Genomic DNA, 27,435 nt, shown 5'->3' with positions numbered 1-27,435 from the left:
TACTGTGTCTGTGTGTTATGGAATCTAGACTGTAAGTTCCAGTGGGGCAAGGGACTGATGTGAATGGCAAAATATTCTCTGTATAGTGCTGCAGAATTGTTTGTGCTATATAAATAAATGGTGATGATTATGATGAGGCATCCTAATTAAAAGCCTTAGAATCGCCATGACCGATCCTCCCCCGCTCTGCTCACCTGAGGGAGCATTTCAGCACCTACAGTGTTTGGCAAAGGTTTCACCTAAACATGAGCACCAAGACCCTTATAAGTTGAGTGTGTGGCGGGCATCCCAGGGGAGGAAGCCCCACCGAAGTACTATTATTTGGGGGTAGAATTTAAACAAAGTAATTTTTTTTTAAACTCTTTATTAAAACAGGAAAAATACAGTCAACATATTGAACATAAAAGTATTAATATACGAGGTGTCTCCTCTGTGTTTTATACATTTATATCGGTGGGGTAAGGGGTCGAGAGGGGGGGTGGGAAGAGGGAGAAGGGATGGGAGGTAGAAAGGCACAGATACAATTTACAATATTGCTAACAGAAAAAAACAAAACAAGAACATGGAACACTGCTAGGAAAAACTAAACCATGCGTTTAAATTAGCGAGAAAAAAACGAAATAAATAACAGACATACATTACTCACCAGCAACACGCCGCATCCAACCTGGGGGATCCGGAGGCGGCCTAAGAGCTATATTCCACCTGCGGGAGGGGGAGCCATACTGGACAGACCGCAGCGGCCTTCTAGTGAGTACTACGGGGCCCACACCTTATCAAAGTTATATGATTTATCGTGAAGGTAGCACGTTATACTCTCCATGCTTGCGACATGTCCTATGTAAGACCGTAATTCCTGCATGGAGGGAGCATTGGGGTCTTTCCAATGTTTTGCTATTAGGGATTTAGTAGCTGCCAAGATATGGGAGACTAGCTTGTTATAAGGCGCGCTCTCATCAGGTATAGGGCAAGAGAGAAGGAATGACCAGGGGTCCTTATTTATCTCTTGTTCTGACACAGAATTTATAAGTGTAAGAACCATATTCCAGAAGGGAACTATGTGAGGGCAGGTCCACCATATATGTAACATCGTACCTCTCTGGCCACATTCCCGCCAGTAGCTCGGAGTGGTCGTAGGAAACATTCGAGAGAGCTTATCAGGAGTATAGTACCACCTATAGTACACTTTGTAGGCTGTTTCCTTAATTAATGTAGAGATCGAGCTCTTGGCAATCTAAACAAAGTAATTTTAAAAGAGGAAAACCTTCTTTAATTTGCTAATTCAAATTATTAGGGCACCTAGGACTGCTGCTATAAATGCTTTGCAAATGGCTGCAGCCATAGTGTAGGATCTTCTGAGTGTTATTTCAGCTTCTATCTGGGGAGTCCTGTAGAGCAGAACTGTCATCTGAGGCATAATCTTTTGTTCTTTCTCCATTATGTCATTAAATATTGGGAGAGAAGAGAAAGTCTTCATAAATAAAAATAGACTGTCCAAAACTGATTGTTTTCGGATGTGTCTCCATTATTCTTTTGACAGCCATAATAAGTCATTTTCTTATGAAATTATGAAACTGAATTATGTTCCTAAACTTTTTTTTTCTTCTGAGTCGTATGACTCAGTCTCACTCTTTGAATAAAACAGGACTTGACCTCTTCCAAGGTTTGCACCATCATGATTTTAAACCCTGAGAAAAACGCATCTGCCTGTGGAATCTGAGGATACATCAGGGACTGATGAACACATAAATCACACGTGTCTGATTCAAGGTCATCTGTGATGGGTTGTTGTTTGCATTTTGCTCATAGACTATGTCTGGATTTCCTTTTTGGCTGGGCATCTGTAATCATAAAAAGTAAAAGATAAATATAAGATATTTGAAAAATGTAATATCCTTATGAGATCCAAGGATACCCTACATCATTTCAGAATTAATATCCTCATAATATTATTTTAAATGGTATACATTAATACAGACATTAATATGATTTGCCTCAATAGCTAGTGTCCCTGGAACAGAGCATTCAGTAAGCATCTATGGTGCATGGGAATTGGGGCTTTTTGCATTTTCACTCAACCCCTTTATTCATTGGTTGCTGGTTTATGAAACTACCCTCTAATGTAAATTTGATATGTAATTTCTGTATCTATTTTACTCCCTGTTTATGGCATATGTTTATTTTACTTTGTGTATTTGTCCTTCAGTATTTATAAGCTTTAGTTTAGTTAATTTGTCTTAAACTGTTTACCTGGTTGTGTGCTTTAAAAGGAACGTTTGCTTGTCAGAAAATTCCTCTGTTGCTTTGAAAATATGTAATTCTTCGGTTTAATATCTATTTATGTAGAGTGGCTGTGGAGATAGACACATGGATTAATTACAAACTGCTCTTGTTCTGTAGTTGTGGACACCTGTACCACTCTCTCTGTCTGATGGGGAAGGACTGCAAGGTGGAAGTAGGTGGGCAAAGTAACTGGATTTGTTACCGCTGTAATTCAAGCAGTAAAGGGCGGACTGGCCGTCAGACAGTGGCTGATGCGAAGAGAGGAAGGACGGCATCTTTGGTACAGGTAAGTGATCTTACTTCTTACACAGCATTGTATGTGATAAAGTGCTGGCATATTGTACATGAGATATACAGTTACAAGGTCAAGTTGGAACAATTTCTGAGTCAGTTTTCTAACAGTATTACAGTACCTGGGAACTTGTCAATGCCAGTTTTAATGTTATTGGCAAAAAGGGAAGAAGGGTTGGAGGATAGGGTGGCGTAGGAAGATGTGATGGGTGGAGGCAGGGTGATTGAGGGGGCCTCTCGGATAGGTCTGCTCCAAGCAGATTTCAGGTAGAATGAGTTCCTAGTGAGCTCTACATAATGAAGGCGACCCAGAAAACAGAGGGTGTTTACCTGTATCCATATTGCCCATATTTTGAAAGAGGAGGTTGATGAGTTCCTCAGTATGCTGATCATTATTTTAATCTCATATGTATTCCAAATCGTTTTTCTAAAAGCAGAATGTGACGGAGGGTTCTGTTCCTTCTAGGAAGCAACGGTGATACATGCCTAATACATTTATTTGGATGTTGAGGAAGATTAGACATAGGGAGGAGCAGAAAGGCATGTTTTGAGTTGAGCAGGATATCCACTGTTGTTATATTGGCGATTACAAACTTGCCCTGTAGCTGTGGACATTTGTACCACAGTTTTGAATATCTGACCAAAACTTTTGTATAACAGGACATGACCACTATATGTGAGTAAAGGTACCTGGTTGCTGGCGGCTCACTAGCATAGCAGGAAGATGGTCAGAAAGATTTTGTTTAATATAAAATGGACAAGATGCCAGAGATAAAGGAGCTTATATGATTTTTTTTTAAATGTTCTTTACTGGAGAGTTTTGTTGTTCCGGACCACATATCTGACCACTCTTCAGGGTCTAGCATCTCACTTCCTCCCACTTAGACTTGTGTAAAATATTACCTGCATTAGAAAGGACCATTGAGCTGTAGAATGATGAGGTCAGCTTCTTAAACAATGCTACTCAAGTACAGTTAGAGGCCTAGATACCACGCAGTCAGTAGTAGAAAATAAAAGTGCCTAATTGCAGGTACTGATGAAAGTTCATTGTTGGGAGGTTGAGACACCTACAAAAGTGGAAGCTGCTCAAATCAATTTATAGGCCATAACAGGTGCTGAAAGGGTGGGGTTATCCTGCAAGGAACATACACACAACATTTTTTCCCCCAGCACACTGCTATAGCCAGCAACAGATCTGCCATTTCTACTGTAGATAAAAATGCAAAAGTCTTTGTTGCACACATTTGCAAATGTATGTTTAAGCCATCCTGCCACGCCAAGGCGCTTTTGCATATAGGATGGTCCTACTCTAAACAATGAGAGTCCCTATATTTGGGCCATACATATGTGTTTTTAAATTGAGAGCTAACTTACCAAAGAGGTACCCCAGAAGCCTCCAAATAGCAATCCAATGTCAGCACTCCCCCTCAGCTACTGACACCAACATGCCTCTCAGACAAATACAAAAGTGGAAGCTGCTCAAATCAATTTATAGGCCATAACAGGTGCTGAAAGGGTGGGGTTATCCTGCAAGGAACATACACACAACATTTTTTCCCCCAGCACACTGCTATAGCCAGCAACAGATCTGCCATTTCTACTGTAGATAAAAATGCAAAAGTCTTTGTTGCACACATTTGCAAATGTATGTTTAAGCCATCCTGCCACGCCAAGGCGCTTTTGCATATAGGATGGTCCTACTCTAAACAATGAGAGTCCCTATATTTGGGCCATACATATGTGTTTTTAAATTGAGAGCTAACTTACCAAAGAGGTACCCCAGAAGCCTCCAAATAGCAATCCAATGTCAGCACTCCCCCTCAGCTACTGACACCAACATGCCTCTCAGACAAATACAAAAGTGGAAGCTGCTCAAATCAATTTATAGGCCATAACAGGTGCTGAAAGGGTGGGGTTATCCTGCAAGGAACATACACACAACATTTTTTCCCCCAGCACACTGCTATAGCCAGCAACAGATCTGCCATTTCTACTGTAGATAAAAATGCAAAAGTCTTTGTTGCACACATTTGCAAATGTATGTTTAAGCCATCCTGCCACGCCAAGGCGCTTTTGCATATAGGATGGTCCTACTCTAAACAATGAGAGTCCCTATATTTGGGCCATACATATGTGTTTTTAAATTGAGAGCTAACTTACCAAAGAGGTACCCCAGAAGCCTCCAAATAGCAATCCAATGTCAGCACTCCCCCTCAGCTACTGACACCAACATGCCTCTCAGACAAATACAAAAGTGGAAGCTGCTCAAATCAATTTATAGGCCATAACAGGTGCTGAAAGGGTGGGGTTATCCTGCAAGGAACATACACACAACATTTTTTCCCCCAGCACACTGCTATAGCCAGCAACAGATCTGCCATTTCTACTGTAGATAAAAATGCAAAAGTCTTTGTTGCACACATTTGCAAATGTATGTTTAAGCCATCCTGCCACGCCAAGGCGCTTTTGCATATAGGATGGTCCTACTCTAAACAATGAGAGTCCCTATATTTGGGCCATACATATGTGTTTTTAAATTGAGAGCTAACTTACCAAAGAGGTACCCCAGAAGCCTCCAAATAGCAATCCAATGTCAGCACTCCCCCTCAGCTACTGACACCAACATGCCTCTCAGACAAATACAAAAGTGGAAGCTGCTCAAATCAATTTATAGGCCATAACAGGTGCTGAAAGGGTGGGGTTATCCTGCAAGGAACATACACACAACATTTTTTCCCCCAGCACACTGCTATAGCCAGCAACAGATCTGCCATTTCTACTGTAGATAAAAATGCAAAAGTCTTTGTTGCACACATTTGCAAATGTATGTTTAAGCCATCCTGCCACGCCAAGGCGCTTTTGCATATAGGATGGTCCTACTCTAAACAATGAGAGTCCCTATATTTGGGCCATACATATGTGTTTTTAAATTGAGAGCTAACTTACCAAAGAGGTACCCCAGAAGCCTCCAAATAGCAATCCAATGTCAGCACTCCCCCTCAGCTACTGACACCAACATGCCTCTCAGACAAATACAAAAGTGGAAGCTGCTCAAATCAATTTATAGGCCATAACAGGTGCTGAAAGGGTGGGGTTATCCTGCAAGGAACATACACACAACATTTTTTCCCCCAGCACACTGCTATAGCCAGCAACAGATCTGCCATTTCTACTGTAGATAAAAATGCAAAAGTCTTTGTTGCACACATTTGCAAATGTATGTTTAAGCCATCCTGCCACGCCAAGGCGCTTTTGCATATAGGATGGTCCTACTCTAAACAATGAGAGTCCCTATATTTGGGCCATACATATGTGTTTTTAAATTGAGAGCTAACTTACCAAAGAGGTACCCCAGAAGCCTCCAAATAGCAATCCAATGTCAGCACTCCCCCTCAGCTACTGACACCAACATGCCTCTCAGACAAATACAAAAGTGGAAGCTGCTCAAATCAATTTATAGGCCATAACAGGTGCTGAAAGGGTGGGGTTATCCTGCAAGGAACATACACACAACATTTTTTCCCCCAGCACACTGCTATAGCCAGCAACAGATCTGCCATTTCTACTGTAGATAAAAATGCAAAAGTCTTTGTTGCACACATTTGCAAATGTATGTTTAAGCCATCCTGCCACGCCAAGGCGCTTTTGCATATAGGATGGTCCTACTCTAAACAATGAGACACCTGCTAATCTGCAAAGGTTGAAAATGTCCTTGTCTTACCCTGGGTGCACAAAATTTCTCCTGATGCCATATTGTTAATGATTTTACCAACGACTGAAAGTCCCGATCAGCTTGCAGATTCATGTGTACACACTAGTGATGTTTCACACGATTTTCTGTCAGATTTGTGCTCTTCATCTGTCATAACCATCAGCTGAAAAGATTGTGACTCTGCACACTCCATAGGGATCTGCCTACACTGCTGGTCGTAAGTGCATACATACTGCAGAATTGGAACAATATTGTTTCATCGTTGAACAAGATTTTTAGTCTGGTTTTTAAAAATCGAATCAAACGATACGATGTGCTTTGGAACGACAATCGTTCATCGTTGGAGCGTACACACTAATGTAATATTGGGCTGAATGGTCGTATATTGTGTGTTTGACCTAATCATCGGGTGAAAAACCTGTAATGTTTACCTGACCTTAGTTAGACCATTCAAAAATCTGATGTGGCTTTAAGCCAAAAAGAGTATACAGTTGTAGTAAGGCTCAGATACAGGTATGCCAAGAAATGAGGTTATCTGTGTAAAATTCACTCAGGTTAACTGCAGGCATGAGAACATCCTTTGTTGTGTTGAAAGAGTAATCCATAAGCCTTGTTTAAACTGACAGTCTTGTCCCAAAACACTATATGCTGTAGAAAAGGCAATGACAGAACTTAAAGGACGTGTCTGCTACAAAGTATATTCCCAGTCACCAGCCCCCCTCTTCCAGCGTCGACAATAATGGGAGGTGCAAACAACGACCATGTTGCTTTCTAAGTGCCACAACTCCATTCAGTGCATTTACTTTTCTAATTTGTCACATATTTAACAGGGAGAGAGGATTGAGTACAGCGCTGGTTAGGGTGAGTGCTCCCAAACTTGTATTGTCCCTGGCGTAAGACTCCACAGTTTTGCTAGTCAGAGGGAGCGGGGCTGGTGATAGAAAATGTAATATTTGTGTGGACATATTCTGTAATTGAAAGTCAAGACAACATAATAATTTGGTGTTTTACTTTATAACAACACTTTCTATTGAAGGTTACAACGTTTTATAATACTCAAGGTCGAAAAACAACTTAGAAATAATAAAAATAGAATACAGAAAACACTGTAATAATGGAATATCTGGACTTTCAGTTTTTTGTGACACTGTTGAGAAGAGTAGTTTTTAAGGTGTGTTTGAATACTATAAGAAGTCTCATCCTAGTCAATCATCAATGGTCACAGCAGCAGTAGACGAGTGGGAGGCATTGACTTGTGCTTTCGTATGATTGAGTTATTGAGGGCAGGGCTACATGCGACAGAGGCAGTATCCTGTTGTGAGAAGGAGAATCTCGGTAAGCAAAAAGTCATTGACTGAGTGTTAGATAGTGGAAAGAACATGGTCCTCAGTAGCATAGAGTAGCAATAGTTCTATCATACAAATAGAATAGTGATGTGAAGCCCCTGATGCAGAAAGATTGCAGTGTCATACACACAGTGTCGGACTGGGGCATGAAGGGCCCACCGGAGGACTGCAACACTAGGGGCCCACCAGAGGGGGTGTGGCCAGTCATCATAGAGACGAGACCAGACACTAGAGGGGGAGTGGTCAATCCACAAAGGATAGCTAGCACCATAGTGTAGTATATAAAGAATGCAGTGTGTATATAAAGAGTACACAGTCTTGACCTTCCTCTTAGATTGGGCAGAACAGACACCAAAAATCAGGATTGTCCCACTAGACTCAGAACATTTGACAGACTGACCTACCTGTTCTTGTCACTTTCACCACCTGTGGCTGCTGGTTTCTTTAGTTGTGGCTTGTCTGGATCCTGGAATGTTGTAGGCCCTATTTGGAAAAATAATGAGTACATTTAAAAAAATTCCAATCAGCTTTGGCGTTAAATCAATAGGACCCATAATTTAATACTTAGGCCTTACTCCAGCCACAACTTTAAAGTTATAGTATTCCCATTTTATAAGTAAACCTATTTATCTTCCTCCAGACAGCCCCAGCAATAAATTAATAGGATTTACGTATAATAAATATACCTATTTCCCGCAACTGTCACTGCCATTAAATAATTCATATTCACATTTAATAAATAGACCTCATGCCTCTCAAACTCAGCCCCACATGCAATTAATAGCCCCCAAATCACCCCTCCTAAATTAATAGTCCCCACTATAAAATTAAATTGCCCCACCATCACCCCACAAACAAAATAGCACCCATTAGTTAGCCACGACCTACCACACACACATTACATTGCCACAAGCCCGTTGTGCCATCACATACAGATTACTGTGCCCCTTCATCACCATGCTGTTCCTCCTTATGATCACACTGCGCCCTCCATGCTGCTTTAGCCCCCCTTCACACTCTGCCATGCTGCTTTGGATCCCCTTCACACTCTGCCATGCTGCTTTGGCCCCTTCTCACTCTCTGTCATGCTGCCTTTGGCCCCCCTTCACTCTGTGCCAAGCTGTCTGTGCTCCCCCTTCACTATCTGCCATGCTATCTGTGCTCCACCTTCACTCTCTGCCATGCTGTCTTTACTCCCCCTTGCTTCCGTTCCTTTACTTACCTTTCTATCGGCTTCTTTCTTCTCTTCTGTCTTCTTGCCGACTCCTCTCTGCACCGCTCCTCACTGAACGTTGGGCTTGATGACGTCACACCCGACATTCAGTGCGAACGGAACAGAGAAAATGGGTGCCGGCGCCGCGTTCATGTGAGTATTTTTTTTTCAATTTTTTTTTAAGTTAACCACCAACGAAGAGGGGAGCGATCAGGGTTGGGCCCTACCGGGGGATATCCTGGCCCCCTGGCGGCCCAGTCCGACCCTGTATACACAACACTTTATGAAATTATGTTCATACATTCAACTTGTTTTCTTTAATTGCAGAATTTGGCAACCATAAGAAAGATGGGTAGATGATTGGTAGTTTAGTTTTAGATAAGGTATACTTTGTAAATAGGGCATAGTAAAAGATCAAGATAAAAGAAGATTTAAAAACAAAAATGGATAGTTAATAGGCCCAGTGAATCAGCTAGTTTACTGCTGATTCACTGGCTTTTAGTGATAACGGATCAATGGGTGTCTTGATCTAAATCAAGTTAAGATAAAGTCCTAAAAAGCTCTATTTGATTTTAATGAAGCCCTCAGTCAGAGAAATTAGTCTGCAAGCTTTACATAATTTCCACTGAGAACTCATCTTTAGTAGGAAATTAATGTTTATTAGATGCCTGATTGTATGTTCTAGCATCATCCAGAGCAACAGATGGTCAACTACTATGGCACATATGGCAGTTGGTGGCACTTGGGGCACATTTGTCTAACAATAACAATACTAAATTACAAGTGCAACAATGAAAAGATGAGTGCAATGCTATTAGACAAATGTCAGATATTTCAAAGCATCTGTGATCTTGGCTGCATATTACAGAATCCACAATACAATGCATATTTGTAGTTGTTAATCCAGCCAACATATATACAACCTTTTTATCTTGTTACCTAAATTTATTGTTGACTTTAGCTTAATGCAGATTCTGATCATTGACCATCTCTGCTTCAGACTCATCTGCTATGTAAATCATAAAATAAAATTTTTGTTTACAACAATGCTATAGTATTTTGTTCACTTGTACATTTTTATAAGTGCACATAAACGTTTCTTTTGTGAAGATCATGCCCATAATTCCTTTTTTCTGTGTTTAATCATACTACATCATATAAAATCCAATATTTGTTTTTCTATTATAAAATAGGAATCAACCCCATAAAAATCAATTAAATAGAAGAATTTTTTGGGGGAAATCAAGCACATGTTTACACCTAACCTTCACCCTCATATCATTTGTCACACTTAATAAATGGTTGGTCTCTGTTTTACCTTGGCTATCCAGCTTTTTGTTAGAACTTATATAGAAAATGAATTCATTTATTACTATTAGCGAATAGTGCTCGGTTGAAAGGAAGGGGGAATCTGTTGGGCCCTCCTGGTCTAAGTGGAGAATATTTACAACATATTCTACGATCTCCAAATTTAAGTCTTTGGCCCAGCAGCTTGGAAGGAGTCAACCACCTATCCACATATTGCGCTGATTGTATACTTGACCAACTAATAACCTTTTCTCACAAAAATCCTGGGTCGGACACATGTTATAACCTTTCACACTGCACTTTGGTCCCGGGTATATCCCGGGCCGCCGCCTCTCACACTGGACCCATGTATGCCCTGCGTTATCAAGTTAAATCATTAAATTGGACAGCAGAGGCTCGTATAGATGACGTAGCAGAGGCAAGCTGCTTTTAACAGAACACTGGTAGAATAACCCTGGAACACCACAGCGTATCTGGCTCCAACACAGGAATAACCAGGGACGTGGAGAGTTGACCCGTTCACACCGACACACTACCTGTGTGAAAGGGGTATAAGTGTATCCAGCTGTCAGCAAATCCTGTTGTTTATTTAGCTACTGAAATTTTACCCAACATGTGTGTTTCTACATTATGTACAGACAACTTTTATGGTGCCCTACAGAAATAAAAGTGACTAACTCTGATATGTGCTGTCGCTACAAAGAGCATGTACTCCTAAACAATTATCTGAGTTGTGTCTCTAAATAGTAGGCCCTCCTTGGTAAATCACCTTTTACATGAAACTGATGAATATCTTTAGTAAGCAGTTCAGGAACTGAAATTGTGACATAGATACTAGGAATAATATACATCCACCCCTACCATTGTATTGTCTGCAGCTGTTCTCCATCAACAGAATAATATACTGGTAAACAGAGCCATGTCTGGTAGATGAGGTCTTAGGCTGGGTACATTCTACAGTGTTTTCAGACAATTATCGGGCGAATCGCCATAAAAACGAGTGTTGTTGCATTGTACACTGTACTGATGAACAATTATCGTTCCAAAGCACATTGTATCAGTTCATTTTATTTTTAAACTGGACTAAAATTCTCATTCAACGATAGAGCAATGTCATTCCAATTCTGCAGTGTGTATGCACTCATGATCGGGATCTTCATAGAATTTAGAGAGTCATGATCTTTTCAGCCGATGGTTATGACAAATGAAGAGCACAGATCTGAAGGTAAAACATGTATTGTGTGTACACATGAATCGGGATGCTGATTGTGACATTTGTTTTTGTCAGGCGTTTGTAAAATCATTGTAGATAGCACATCGGAAAAAATTTTCTGTAGTGTGTGCAAAGCCTTACTGTTAGCAAGCATCCACAACAATAGTAAGTAAAGCAGTAACGCAATAGTATATAGTAAGCGCAATAACATGTAATTGTAACTAGGGATGAGCGCGCTCGGATTTCTGAAATCCGAGCCCACCCGAACGTTGCGGATCCGAGTCGGATCCGAGACAGATCCGGGTATTGGCGCCAAATTCAAAAGTGAAACTGAGGCTCTGACTCATAATCCCGTTGTCGGATCTCGCGATACTCGGATCCTATAAATTCCCCGCTAGTCGCCGCCATCTTCACTCGGGCATTGATCAGGGTAGAGGGAGGGTGTGTTAGGTGGTCCTCTGTGCTGTTTAGTTCTGTGCTGTTTAGTTCTGTGCTGTTTAGTGCTGTGCTGTGCTGTGCTGTGCTGTGCTGTGCTGTGCTGTGCTGTGCTGTGCTGTGCTGTGCTGTGCTGTGCTGTGCTGTGTTCTGCAGTATCAGTCCAGTGGTGCTGTGTGCTGTGCTCTGTCCTTCTGAGGTCAGTGGTGCTGCTGGGTCCTGTGCTGTGTCCTGTTCAGTCCAGTGGTGCTGTGTCCTGTGCTCTGTGCTTCTAAGGGCATAGTTATTTCCCCAATATTCCCCTGTGTTTAAAAAAATAAAAAAAAGTTTTTTTTATAAAATACCAAAAACTACTTTAATATTTTTTAATTACCACAAAATTTTCACAACCAATCCTGCAGTATAAGCCCATTGGTACTGCAATATTACCAATTTCACACATTCAGCAGTAAAAGTCCAGTGGTACTGCAATATTACAAAGTTTACACATTCTGCAGTATCAGTCCAGTGGTGCTGTGTCCTGTGCTCTGTCCTGCTGAGTTCCGTAGTGCTGCTGGGTCCTGTGCCGTGTCCTGTTCAGTCCAGTGGTGCTGTGTCCTGTGCTCTGTGCTTCTAAGGGCATAGTTATTTCCCCATTATTCCCAAGTTTGTAAAAAATAAAAAAAAAGTAAAAAAAAAAAAAAAATTAAAAAAAAAAAAAAATATATAATAATTATAACCAAATTTGCAAAACCAATCCAGCATTATAAGTCCATTGGTACTGCAATATTACCAAGTTCACACATTCAGCAGTAAAAGTCCAGTGGTACTGCAATATTACAAAGTTTACACATTCTGCAGTATCAGTCCAGTGGTGCTGTGTCCTGTGCTCTGTCCTGCTGAGTTCCGTAGTGCTGCTGGGTCCTGTGCCGTGTCCTGTTCAGTCCAGTGGTGCTGTGTCCTGTGCTCTGTGCTTCTAAGGGCATAGTTATTTCCCCATTATTCCCAAGTTTGTAAAAAATAAAAAAAAAGTAAAAAAAAATAAAAAATTAAAAAAAAATAAAAAAATATAATAATTATAACCAAATTTGCAAAACCAATCCAGCATTATAAGTCCATTGGTACTGCAATATTACCAAGTTCACACATTCAGCAGTAAAAGTCCAGTGGTACTGCAATATTACAAAGTTTACACATTCTGCAGTATCAGTCCAGTGGTGCTGTGTCCTGTGCTCTGTCCTGCTGAGTTCCGTAGTGCTGCTGGGTCCTGTGCCGTGTCCTGTTCAGTCCAGTGGTGCTGTGTCCTGTGCTCTGTGCTTCTAAGGGCATAGTTATTTCCCCATTATTCCCAAGTTTGTAAAAAATAAAAAAAAAGTAAAAAAAAATAAAAAATTAAAAAAAAAATAAAAAATATAATAATTATAACCAAATTTGCAAAACCAATCCAGCATTATAAGTCCATTGGTACTGCAATATTACCAAGTTCACACATTCTGCAGTATCTTGTGCTACATATAATGGAGAGCAAAAATTTGGAGGATAAAGTAGGGAAAGATCAAGACCCACTTCCTCCTAATGCTGAAGCTGCTGCCACTAGTCATGACATAGACGATGAAATGCCATCAACGTCGTCTGGCAAGCCCGATGCCCAATCTCCTAGTACAGGGCATGTAAAATCCAAAAAGCCCAAGTTCTCAAAAAACAGCAAAAAAAGAAAATTAAAATCATCTGAGGAGAAACGTAAAGTTGGCAATATGCCAATTACGACAAGTAGTGGCAAGGAACGGCTTAGGCCCTGTCCCGTGTTCATGACTAGTGGTCCAACCTCACCCAAGGATCAAAGCCCTCCTCCCACCCCCTACAAAAAATTTAAGAGAGTTATGCTGTCAGCAACAACAACAAAACAGCAAAGAACTCTGCCTTCTAAACAGATGACATCACAAATCCCCAAGGCGAGTCCAAGGGTGTTGTTGGTTGTGAACCCTGACCTTCCCATCACTGTACGGGAAGAGGTGACTCCATCCAGCATTTGCAACACGCCCTCTGCATATGCTGGAAGGATCACCCACAGTCCAGTTACAGATTTGGCTAATGAAGGTGTGAATGTTGTGCACTGGGAGGAGGATATTGATGTAGCTGGCGCTGAGGAGGATGTTGATGATTATGATGCAGACAGATACCAAATTGCATTTCTCAATTTCTATTTATATTCTAGATTATATAACGGCTGAAAAGTTTTCTGTTTTACTCCTAGTGGAGAGGGGATCTGATGCAGACAGATACCAAACTGCCTTTGTCCATTTCTTTGTATATTTGAATTGCTAGTTCTACAGTCTATGCAGGCTGCTTTATTTATATTCAACTACAAGTGTAGGGCGGGGGGGGGGGGGGGTCATAGATAGCCACCAAAGTAACGTGGTCCATTTAATTTCACTTTCTAGCTCCACAGTCTGTGCAGCCTGCTTTTTTTTATCTTCAAAGTATTTATATTTACAAGCCTTGCAATCTAAATTAACTAGAGGTAGTGACGTGGTAGAACTCCAAAAGGCAGTTTGGAAGCCCCTGTACAAACTGGCTCTATTTTTTAACTGAGTTGTCCCCCCTCCAGTGTGTACTCGGAAAGAGTTTTTAGTGCAGCGGGGAACCTGGTCAGTGAGCGGCGAAGGAGGTTGCTTCCTCACAACGTTGAAAAAATGATGTTTATAAAAATGAATAATCAATTCCTCAATGAAGTACAGCACTGCCCTCCAGATACTACAGAGGGACCTGTGGTTGTGGAGTCCAGCGGGGACGAATTGATAATGTGTGATGAGGAGGAAGTAGACACTGTAGGGGGAGAGGAATCAGAGGTTGAGGATGAGGACGACATCTTGCCTCAGTAGAGCCTGTTTAGTCTGTACAGGGAGAGATGAATAGCTTTTTTGGTGTGGGGGCCCAAACAAACCAATCATTTCAGCCACAGTTGTTTGGTAGGCCCTGTCGCTGAAATGATTGGTTTGTTAAAGTGTGCATGTCCTATTTCAACAGCAGACCTCTCAACTGCAGCTCATCCCTCCTCTGCGGGGATAATGTCTCCTGTGCTCTGACACGTCACTCTGTGTACTCTCAGCCTCAGGATCTGACACTACAGCTACCATGCCTCTTGTAGCAGCCCTCACTCCAGGGCCTCTTCCATGTGCAGTGTCCCCCTCTCTCTTGGGTTCACTATAGTGGCATGGAGTTCTCCCCCTCATCCAGGGCACACATTCCTTGCCCTGGCTCAGTCACCACGCTCAGACTTCCAGGCAATGCTGGGGGAGCCTGGGAGCTTCCACCCCAGGTCCCCAGCTACAACTCTCCTCTCCTGTGTCTTCTCTCTCTTTCTGACACTTGAAAGATCGTGCCTTTAAATGAAAAAGTCAGTCTTGATTGCACGACTATGTGCAAGTGCAACAGGGACATTTTTTTGGGTTTACAAAGTCAAACAATAACACTACGACCCTGTCTGTCTGGGGTCTGTCAATGACGAATTGTCTGGAGCATGTTTTGAGGAGGTATTGTGGCCCCGGTATCAAATTGGGTACCGGGGCCACCCCACTATGCAGTCCAGATACTTGTTTGGTGGAATTCTGACACGTGGAGGGTGTATTTATTTTATTGTGGCCCCGGTACCAAATTGTGTACCGGGGCCACCACACTACGCAGTCAAGATAGATAGATGCGTATCATAGATAAAGTACATTCAGTGGTGTGGGGCAAATTGAAAAATATTCAAAATGCACTGACATTATCAAAAACAAGAGGTTGTCACACGCTAAAACTCCAACATGTATATGATGGAGAGGATGGAGGAGCAGCCGTATGTGTAGTGTAATGCAGACCTGTTGAAGGTTTTTTATATATTTTATTGTGGTGCCCAGTGCCCACTCCTCTACGCAGTCCAGGTACATTTATTGGTGCGAATCAAACAAGTTGATGGTTTTCTTATTATATATATTGTGGTGACCCACTCCTCTACGCAGTCCAGGTACATTTATTGGTGCGATTCATAAAAGTTCAGGGTTTTTAATATATTGTGGTGACCCACTCCTCTACGCAGTCCAGGTACATTTATTGGTGCGATTCATAAAAGTTCAGGGTTTTTAATATATTGTGGTGACCCACTCCTCTACGCAGTCCAGGTACATTTATTGGTGCGAATCAAACAAGTTGATGGTTTTCTTATTATATATATTGTGGTGACCCACTCCTCTACGCAGTCCAGGTACATTTATTGGTGCGATTCATAAAAGTTCAGGGTTTTTAATATATTGTGGTGACCCACTCCTCTACGCAGTCCAGGTACATTTATTGGTGCGATTCATAAAAGTTCAGGGTTTTTAATATATTGTGGTGACCCACTCCTCTACGCAGTCCAGGTACAATTATTGGTGCGAATCATAAAAGTTCAGGGTTTTTAATATATATTGTGGTGACCCACTCCTCTACGCAGTCCAGAAAGATACCTTGTTGCAACGTTTTGGACTAATAACTATATTGTGAGGTGTTCAGATTCAGAATACACTGTAAATTAGTGGAAATGCTTGTTATTGAATGTTATTGAGGTTAATAATAGCCTAGGAGTGAAAATAAGCCCAAAAACTTGATTTTTAAACTTTTTATGTTTTTTTCAAAAAAAATCCGAATCCAATACCTTAAATCCGAACCGAGACCTTTCGTCAAGTGTTTTGCGAGACAAATCCGAACCTCAAAAATAACGAAAATCCGGATCCAAAACACAAAACACGAGACCTCAAAAGTCGCCGGTGCACATCCTTAATTGTAACTTGAAACTAGGGCTTTGTTTATTGGCAAAGCAAAGAAGGAACACAGAGTTTTGGGGGTGCCTCCCACACCCTTTCTGAAGCATTGGGGATCATTAACTTACCCTTTTTTATGCAGCCTTTGAACCATTTTTTCATTGAGACAAATATGTGTTATGGTATCAAATGACACATATTTGCTATTCTAATAGAATTATTTAGGCCATGCATCAAATAAGCATCTATGCACAAATGCACTATTTGTCTCTTTGACAACATTGCACCTATTTTTGCCTTGTTGCCAATTTAGGTGGTGGCTGTGCAGGTTTTAACTCTTTTTGTGCTCTCTTTCCAATCTTATCTTTCACTAGCAAAGATAACCATTTTGTGCACTCTAAGCTCAAATGAGAAAGGCCGTCTTCACTTTTTTGCAATTTAGTATGTATGTCTGTATGTATGTATGCCTCTTATAAATTGTATAAGGCCAGATAAATTGTTGGAGTTTTTTTAATAGTGGATAAAATTCTAGTTTATGCACACTGAAATATGCTGCAAGATTAGTGTGTTGGAGGTGACTATTAGACACAAAGCTTATGTGTCTGTTCCACATTTAAGTTAGCTAACAGTCGGTTGATTAGCCAAACCTGTAGGCATTTTTATTGTGCGGATACTCATACATTTTGCAAACAAGGTCATGGTTTTTATCTAGTCTGGCGGTGTCATTTGTCAACCTTTTTGTTTTCTGATGTGAAACATGGGAAAAGCTAGTGAAAAATATGGAAAACTAATCCAAAGTGAATGAAGAGACTGAAAAATCCAGGAACGTGTAACCCAGTGAATGTAAAATGGGCGTTTGACAGCATTTCCATCATATTTTCTCATAGTTAAGATATTAAAGAAAGCTCATCAGGATTAGTCATAACACACAGAAGCTTGTGTTCTACCCTACTGTATAATTTTAATGTAGATGCTCGAGAGGCTTTATTTCACAAGAGATTTTCTCTTAAGGTACAATTTTTACATCAAACCCACAAGCTTTGCCTGGAGGTTGAGCAGTGAAAGTTTAGTCATTTGCCTCAACCAGTAATCAGCAGTAATGCCAATCAAACATATGTCATATTTCATTAATAGGGTTGGAAAAACTCTTTGTGAACAGTGATCTATTTTTAACAACAAATTAACAAAACCATTTGTGAATATAACTTCTGAGTTGAGCTTAACGTTAAATATCACAGATCACTTTGAAATGAGAAACAGAAAAGAAAATATAATGATCATTTTTGCAAATAGTCAAGAACATTATGAGAGGGCACATTGTCATATACCAGCAACTAGAGTTGTTGGCTAAAAATGACACTCTGCCTGATTTTCTACCATTGGTCTCTTATTTACCAGGATTGGCTGCCAGAATTTACTTAAGGTAGAGCACCCACAGCATGATTTCTATCTAGCAGGATTTCAGATTTCTTGTACCTAATACAGATTCTTCTCTGTCTTTGTTGTAATGAACGCATGTGGCATTGCTGAGTAGGTTCCTAAGGAGTGTGAGGTGTACAAAAACCAGTCCAACTGTACACTCATATGGTGACTGAACAAGACCATAGCAGTTTGGAGAAATGTTTTCTGTGATTGTTCAAGCGGGAGAGAGATAATGGCATTAGTGTTTAGAGAGAGGGCAGAGGTATAGTAAAGGAATCCATGGCTCCACCCAACCAACCTCTCCCTGTACGAAATCCTCCTCCCCCTCCGCCACACTCTCTCTCTCACACACACACACACACACACACACACACACACTCACACACACTTAGTCGCCTGCATCAACCAGTTGGCAAATACAGCGGCTATTATTTTTTTTCTCTATTTTTTTTTTTTTTGCATTATTGAATGTCTGTTCTATTATAAACATTATTGCTGTTGAGTGTATCTCACCGTTTGTCTTAAACTGCACCAGCAAAGCTATTGTTTGTATTAGTACTGTTGGCCAGTACTGTGCAACAAAAAGTGACGATGTAAACAAAATACAATCACCACTTTACTCATGCTGCCTACTTTGGACACACAACAGGCACTTATTACTACCTAAGCAAATCCTGCATCTCCATTCCCTTTAGTACCTCGGAGTTTACTCTATCTTGTCCATATCCTCTAGAGGAACAAGGGTCTCCTGTCCCCAACTACAATTGTCAGCTTTGCCCCAAACACCATCCAAAGCGAGCACAGGTAAATAGACCTAATTCTCTTTCGATGCCTGCCTTTGCCAGTTTTTTTTTTTGCATTGCATGGTCTTTTGTACCTCCCATTACCCACACCACTATTTTCAAACATCTTTCCCCTTGCCTCCTCTCTGTCTCACTTGTCCACTTTCCATGTTGCCTCCCTGTTCAGTGTTTACCCCAAATTATCCCCATGTCTCATCAGCCTCCATTTTCTCTCCTATGTCCCATCTTCCTCATAGACTCTCCTTTTCTCACTCTTGTCTCTTACTTCATGAGTGCTACCGTTTTTCTTCTATGTCTTGTCTGGATTGCTGTCATTATTTCTCCTATGCCTCATCTGACTGGTGTCGCCTTTCCTGCAGGTATCATTGGAGCTGTACAAAAAAATTCCTCCTAGGTACTGTCACCTCTGCCTATCCGTTGACAATACCACCCTCTCCCTTGTCCCTCAAGTCCGCTGCCGCCTTGTCATCTTTCACTCATACCTCTCTTTCTTCCCCTACATTCAGTTCCTCTCCCAATCCTGCTGCTTCTATCTTCGTAATATCTCCAGGATAAGGATCTATCACACCCTGGATGCAACTAAAACTCTCATTCACTCACTTGTTATCTCTTACATTAATTACTGCAACTTCCCACTCTCACCTTCAGGGTTTCTCCCGTGATTCTCTCAATCTCTGGAATGCGCTCGCATGCCCAATAAGAGTATCCACCAGTCATCAAGCCTTCAAATGTGCCCATAAAACTTATCTCTTCTTTTAAGACTACAAGCCCTTCTAACTCTCCTGCCTCTGCATCCCCCACCTTTGTTCACTCCCCCAACTCAGTTTCACCTTCTGTGCATCCGTCCATCCCCTCTCTCCTATTGTTTTCTTTATGTAATGATGTAATTTTGCGGATTGTAATTATGTAAATTTGTTGTTTATATTTATTGATTTTTGTCACTTTTGTACTTGTTGTTTTGCAATTTTGTTATATGATGTAACCCCTTATGTACGGCACTGCAGAACCCTTGTGACGGGTTATCAATAAAAGATAATAACTAATGTTTTCATTTGGGAGCACAGTGCTTTTGTCACATGATCACTCAGTGCTCTTGAGATGTACTTCAGGAAGCCTATAGTTTGAAACATTGATCACAGTGTTACTTTTGGGTTAAAGGTTCCCTTTAAAATATGTGAACAATCTACCTCTTCCATTAATGAACTCTGTCTTCCCCATTGACTCACATTCTAGGCCGATTAAAACTAGAGATGGGCGGGCTCGGTTCCCCGAGAGCCGAGCCCACCCGAACTTTGGGTATCCGAGTACAGAGCCGAGTAGGCTCAACTTGGCTCGGTACTCTCCCGCCCGTTTGGAATCCAAATCGAGGCCGAACATCATCGTGACATCGTCGGATCTCGGGGCTCGGTTCTCGCGATACTTGAAGATTATAAATACACGCCTCCACAACAATCCATCGCCATTTGACAGAGGGAGAGAGCAGGGTGTAGTCACAGGCTGATTAGAGCAGGGACAGAGAATACAATATTCTGAATCCAATTGTGCTAACAAAAATCTCTATAGAAGAGCGGAGGATAGAGGAGTTGTTTTTTTTCAATATTTGGCACTCCCCAGTGCTTTTGGGGTGTCCCCCATAATTGTGCATAAACATTTCTGGCTGTCAAAATTAATATCTGTCAGCAGTATCTTACCAAATAATTTTTAGCACTACAAGTGCTTTGGGCTCAGAATGGATTCAAAGCAGTCCACATATGATCAGAATGAGCAACCAGGTTCTGTCACCAGTCCTGATGTTAGTGTTCCCAGTACGTCATCTGGGCAAGGCGATGTCAAACTACACAGTGTTTCGAAATCAGTCCAAAAAACCAAAACAAAATTTTTTTTTACTGTGTTAAAGCGAAAAAGAAAAATGAAAATTTTTTGCCAACATGCCATTCTACACACGCAGTGGCAAAGAGAGAATGAGGCCTTCACCTTTGGCTATTAGTGGCAGATCCCAAAAAGTTACCGAGCCTACAATTGGTGCACAACTACTGTTATGCATCAAAGCTGAGCTGCAAGATAACAGTAAGGCATTAGAGGATAATGTTTGCTCTGATTCACAAATGACACCAATCCCCGTGGAGAGTCCATCCAACAGTGGTATGTCTAATCGTGAGCATTCTGTTAGTGTACCCATAAAGAAGGGCCCTTTCAGCAGTTCTGCTTATGTGTACCTGAACAGCCCGAGTGTAGCCGGTGATACACAAATTGAGGATGCCACTTTGAAAATATAAGAGGATGAGCGGGAGATTTGTGGAGGTGACGAGGGCGCTAATGAGGATGTTGATGTTGATGATTATGATGCAGACAGATACCAAATTGCCTTTCTCAATTTCTATTTATATTCTAGATTATATAACGGCTGAATAGTTTTCTATTTTACTCCTAGTGGAGAGGGGATCTGATGCAGACAGATACCAAACTTCCTTTGTCCATTTCTTTGTATATTCGAATTTCTAGTTCCACAGTCTGTGCAGGCTGCTTTTTTTATATTCAACTACAAGTGGAGGGCAGGGGGGGGGGGCATAGATAGCCACCAAACCACCATGGTCCATTTAATTTTACTTTCTAGTTCCACAGTCTGTGCAGGCTGCTTTTTTTTATATTCAATTACAAGTGGAGGGCAGGGGGGCATAGATAGCCACCAAATTACCGTGGTCCATTTAATTTTACTTTCTAGTTCCACAGTCTGTGCAGGCTGCTTTTTTTATATTCAACTACAAGTGGAGGGTGTAATATACACCCAAAGACGATGGCTACATTGCCAATAATCAAAGATGGAGGAGGTAGACAACCAGGTTTGTCTGTATAATTTGCAGACAAGTGTTCGAATTAAGGACGGCCTACCAGGGATTAAACTTTTTTTTCATAATTTATTAGCTTTAGAATTACCTCACTTATCTAACAAACTGGTGGAGCACTAAATTAGGTTATTTTAGACCAAAAAAAATTGTATTTTTTTCAAAAATAGCAAAACAAAACCAAAACACGCAATGGTGGTTTTGCAAAACCAAAAACACGAAGGTAATCCAGATCCAAAACCAAAAACAAAACACGGGGGTCAGTGACCATCTCTAATTAAAACCAACATGCAGCCAAGGACTCCTTCTCTATCAGTGTGGCCCAGCATTGGAGGTGAGAATGTAGTAATTTTTCCCTGCAGTTTGATTATATTTTTAATTGAAGGCAGAAGTATGAGCTTCAATCTGCATACACATATGTAGAACATGCAAGTTTAGGAAGTGTGACAGTAAAGAAAACAGAGTTTATAAAATGTACTGTGACTTGCCAGGAGATAAAATATTGTCTCAGTGTAAGAGCAATAACATCTGAGGGAGAAGTGTTCAAGGGAAGATGAAGAAAGAAGCGACTCAGATAATTCCCAACATTGTCCCTATGCAAATCAGGACAGAATGTGCACGCGTCATTTTGGGCCATGCCATGTTTCGCAGGGGTGTGTCTAGCTACCCCCAAAACATTTCCATTATGCACCTATGGGACACACTTAACAGTCTGAACAGGGACCTGTGCCCTCAAATCTGAACTGTCCCATCTAAATCATGCCAAATGAGAGGTATTATCTTACCCCAAAAAAGACGGTTTACACCTCTACAACAAGACACTTTTTTTGATGGTTATGCGCTGCTTCTATTTTGCATTCCTTATTGCATTCAAGTTTATATTATTATCTTTTTCTGGACATCATGGGGATTGGAATTCCTTTGGTAACATATTGTAATAGTTTTTCATTTTACATCCATTAGCTAGGGAAGGCCTCACAACAATAACAAAAAAAATGTTTTTGATGATCTTTCCCATGGTTGCTCTAAATATGTAAATATTTAGAGCAAACTTAGTAAATTATCTTGAAGTGTATTATAATGTCTAGTTCTCCTGCGTACTGGGATACCAAATGACAATTGTAAAGCACTGGGGTTATATAAATAAATGTTAATAACTAAATTAACCATACTTGCTAACTCTCCCGGAATGCCTGGGAGACTCCCGAAATTCGGGTCGGTCTCACGAACTCCCGGGAAAGCAGGCAAGTCTCCCAACTGCCTTTCCAAAATGATGCGATTTGAGGCGAGAACTTGCGAAAAGTAGGCAAGTATGAAATATACACTTCAAAAATTAAGTATATAAAGCTGTTATCTTGTAAGTAGCTAATATTATGAATTGGGTAAAGTAGGACATTCCCTTAGTTGGGGGCCTCACATCGGATGCATTACTATTTGGAGGCTTGGGTGTATATTCACTAAACTGCGGATTTGAAGAAGTGGAGATGTTGCCTGTAGCAGCCAATCAGATTCTAGCTGTCATATTGTAGAATGTACTAAATGACAGGCAGAATTTGATTCCTATAAGCAACATCTCCACTTTTTCAAACCCGTAGTTTAGTAAATATACCCCTTGGTGTTATTAGTTGAGTTTTGCCTTCCTGCATGTATTCAACCCAATATTTACTCTGCCAAGTGTGTGGCGTGCAGAGGAAATGGTTGCGTCCTGGCTTGGATCGGTAATGTCTGCTCCCATTCTTCCGAGTGCAACTTGGAGTTTTGTATTGAAGTTAATACCAGATGAGTATGTAGTGATGTTTATGTTCAGAGTATAGTTCATTTGTGACTTCTAATACATACTTACCAACTTGCTGTCTTCCGGGAGCCTGCCGGGGGAGGTGGGCGTGAGGAGGATGGGGCGCCCCCTATGATGTAATGACGCAAACGCGTCATTTTACACCGGGGGGCGGGGCCAAATGCCGCGATTCATGGAGAATCGGGAGATTGCCATACTCTCCCGGGAGTCCGGGAGACTCTCCCAAGATGCGGGAGTCTCTCGGACATTCCGGGAGAGTTGGCAAGTATGTTCTAATATTCTTATAATTTACAATAAGGGTTACCTAATCCGTATAATGTTCACGCAAAGAACATTATCCCTGTATATTTAGCATGATATATTCAGAGCATTTTCCAATGTTTATGCGTAGTATAATTTTAATTGTAGTCTGCAGCAGTTCCAATGCTGTTTTCATCTTTAATTTTGTTCAGCACAGAGTGAATTTTATAGCCTCTTCAAGTAAATACTTCACAGTAAACACTGCACAATCTTGTCAGTCTCACACTTTAATTCATATGATTTGGGGAAGGAGTCTCCAGCATTGAGAGTGTTAATCAGTTCCATCAATATCAGCTGAGGACTGTGTGACTGATCTGTCTCACCTTCTCACAAGACTAGATTTTCATACATTTTCAATTAGACGGCATGGAAGAATTTCTTATTTATTTATTTTTTATCACATATTTGAGCCTTATGCCTTGTGTTTTTCACACTTTTTCTGCACACATATTGACAAAATGTTTAACATTAGCACCTACAGTATTAGCCACTCATGTCCAAGCATAGCTAGAGGAAAGGAGAATTGTATTTGTTACCTATATGGATTACATCTGCTTGCTAAAAACAGGTATTTGTACTTTGGTGGATTTGAACTGTAGAAATATTTTGACCCTGTTAGTGTTTTATTACTATATCAATCCATTCAGTGTTTACGGGTACGTCTTACATAATTATGCACTCTTATGTTAAAACAGGTGCGAGCTGCTTCGGCCCATCAATCCAAGGAGGAGTCTGTAAAAAAGGTGAGCTTGCTTATACGTTTTTTATCCAATCTCACTAAAGTGTCTACTGTATTGGTGAAACCTTGGTTTAATTCATAACAGAGTCATTATGCCATTTCACTATTAGAATTTGGGAAAAAGACCACAGAGTCTCAAACGTAGGCATGGTGGAGAGCAATATATATGATACATACAGGATTTCAATTTTAGTAAAATATAAGAATCAAGTAGAGTTCAGCATTTCCAGTGCCTAAAAAACAAATCATATTATTAGCACACTTTTCAATTCAAGCACAGTACATACCCGCCCACACACCCATCTACATTTACAGTATCAATGAAAAAGCAGCATAATTGTCTTGTAAATATCTTTATTATATTTTGGTAAATATTCATGCAGTGCTCCTATTTCAACTGTCGTTTTAATTGTCTCATCTATCCTTCAGCTTTTCAGTGTCAATTGGTCGCGCCGCTTTCTTTGTGTGCACTCATTTTTCAGCTGTTCAGTATTAATTTCCCACACCCAGTCTTTAGGCTGCAGGCTGAGAGACTTCAGAACTGCCTGACTCCTCTCGTGGAGAGAACACTACCTCTCCACCTGAGAATTCAGGTATGTTAACCAATGACATGATCATGTCACCCAGTGAAATTGTAAGGTATTCAACCAATGTAATCCTTCAGCACTTGGGGTGGCTAAAATAACCGTAGTGCGTATGTACTAGGCACTATGTTTGACATATTCAGATAAATTGTGAAAATTAATTTAAATGTATAGCTTGATGCATTCAGTCATATGAATGTTCCACCTGCATACACACCAATGGTATCGGTGTGAGAAATATGCTACATAACAGTGTTTTAGCCTCTGCACAGTGAATGACTTCGTCTCGGTGCACTGTTCTCTGCTCTAGGAAAGCATACAGGATCTCACCTGAGACAGGATAATTACAGAGTTGCTGAAATGGCCTTTCTTCACCCTTGTTTACTGCTTTGTCTCATCAGAAATTGCCCTCACTGCAGAAACCCTTGAAGGGAAAATAGAAAGGAAGCTGGCAGATGTTCTAGGCCCCCAGACTGATACATATCTCATTTTTTATTCATATCTCAATGCAAAATATGCAGTTCATAAATATTTTATTAAAAAGAAAATATTTAAAGGGTATATGTGATTGCAAAGTGTATCTGTGTATAAAAACAAATAACACACAGTCTTTCTATGTAGGGAGAATAGTTTAATATGTTCACAGTCTGCAGTTACACATATATCTATTCAAAATATGCAGTGTCATAGCACTCAACCATATAACACCTTTTGTATTTACATTTGTTTCAGTCCTTGGCAGAAGATTTAGTATGTTAAATATAGAACACATCAAATAATTCCACTGATGTCCTTAGGGACTTATTAAAAGATGTCATTTTGCAATTAAAAAAGTTTTAGACAGATCATTAATATAAAATGCTAAGTAGACTCTACTGATTTTTAATGTATCAACATGTGAAACATTCATGTGAGCCCCAAAAGTGCGCTTCCTATGAATGACTGCAGTTGGATCATTATCAGGCAAGTTGATAAATATGATCAGGTAGATGATCTCTATTGGCAGTTGTGTCGTGTCATCTTTCAACTGAACATCTTTATCATTTCCAATTTGTCTACCCATGTGTGTCAGATAGGTTATAAAAGGAAGAGAAAGCCTCCATGAAAGAGGCAGTTTTTATACGTGCTAAGAAAATAACATATAAGAAATAGAATAAAAGGATGCTCATAAAACTAGTCTAACATATGTCAAATACACAATAAAACTTTACTAAAGTACAAAAAGAAATGAGTGTATAGTCTATAAAAAAACCAAAAACAAAATAAGGGCGCCAGAATATTCTTTAGGTACATTTGTGACAAGTAAACGAAAACAAATAGAAGAATAATAAGACTGAAAACTCAAGAATGTGGCTATTTTAAAGGAGGAAAATAAATTGCTGACTGCCTAAATGTGCTCAATAGGTACTGTTAAAAATATAAAGAGCTCACTTACGGTAGCAGAGAAAGATGTACACCGTGTAGACTACAGAAGGGTTGTTGCTTGACCTCTCAAAATTAAACATAGGCAAGACAGTAGGTCCAGATTGCATATATCTATTAAGAACTAATAAGAGTAGTATCGAACTTTTTAACCAAACACTTCTGGCAGATATATTTCCAGGCAATTGAAGAATGACAAATTTGACTACACAAAAGGCAGCAGAAATTAATATCATGGCTTTATCTCATATCAGTAGTATAAAATGACTGGAATCGCTTTGGGAAACAATAATAGAATATAGAGAGGAATTCCATAAGTGGGGAGCAGCACAGGAGAAGTCTTGTAGGCGAGAGTGAGAGGTGGTTACCAGAGATGAGACAAGGTAAAAGTCTGAAGTAAATCTAATAGGGCGGGATAGAGAGTGTTTTGATTTGAGATGTATGAAGGGGTGGTATTGTTGAGGGCTTTGTAGATAAGGGTGAGTAATTTGAATTTGATTCTGGAGTACACAAGGAGCCAGTGTAGGTATTTGCAAAGTCGTGCAGCAGATGTGGAGCCATGAGAGAGGAAGATCAGCATTGCAGCAGCATTTAGGATGAATTGAAGTGTGGATATATGGGTGTCAGGAATGCCAGATATCAGGAGGTTGCAATAGTCAAGACGGGAGATGATGAGAGAATGGATAAGAGTTTTAGTAGCATGTTGAGTAAGAAAAGGGCATTTTCTGGCAATGTTTTTAAGTTGAAGTCGAAAGGACTGGGAGAAAGTCTAAATGTGAGGAATAAAGCAGAGGACAAAGTCAAGTGTAACAGCAAGGCAGCGGGTTTGGGAGACTGAGGAAATTGTGTTATCGACAGTGGGGGAGATTTAAGTATATGGATTTGAGGAATGGATAATGATTTGGTATAAGTAGGAAAGAGAATGTCGGAGTCAGTGGTGGCTGCTCAGGTAAAGGGCTGTTAACCATT

General features: G+C 40.5%; 1 protein-coding gene across 3 annotated transcripts in view; it reads left to right on the top strand.

Annotated features, from left to right (window-relative positions):
* Positions 1 to 27,435, top strand: part of VPS8 (VPS8 subunit of CORVET complex) — a 361,642-nt gene that overhangs the window by 321,444 nt on the left and 12,763 nt on the right. For all 3 annotated transcript variants that reach the window (XM_075180095.1, XM_075180094.1, XM_075180096.1), the window contains 2 exons: positions 2,401 to 2,569; positions 24,417 to 24,464. In XM_075180095.1, the coding sequence (XP_075036196.1) occupies positions 2,401 to 2,569; positions 24,417 to 24,464 (217 nt within the window). The remainder of the gene's footprint in view (positions 1 to 2,400; positions 2,570 to 24,416; positions 24,465 to 27,435) is intronic.

This window comes from Mixophyes fleayi, chromosome 7 (genome assembly GCF_038048845.1).
Source record: "Mixophyes fleayi isolate aMixFle1 chromosome 7, aMixFle1.hap1, whole genome shotgun sequence".
Classification (NCBI taxonomy): domain Eukaryota; kingdom Metazoa; phylum Chordata; class Amphibia; order Anura; family Limnodynastidae; genus Mixophyes; species Mixophyes fleayi.
The sequence above is the reverse complement of the archived record's forward strand: the minus strand, read 5'-3'. Positions and strand labels throughout refer to the sequence as shown.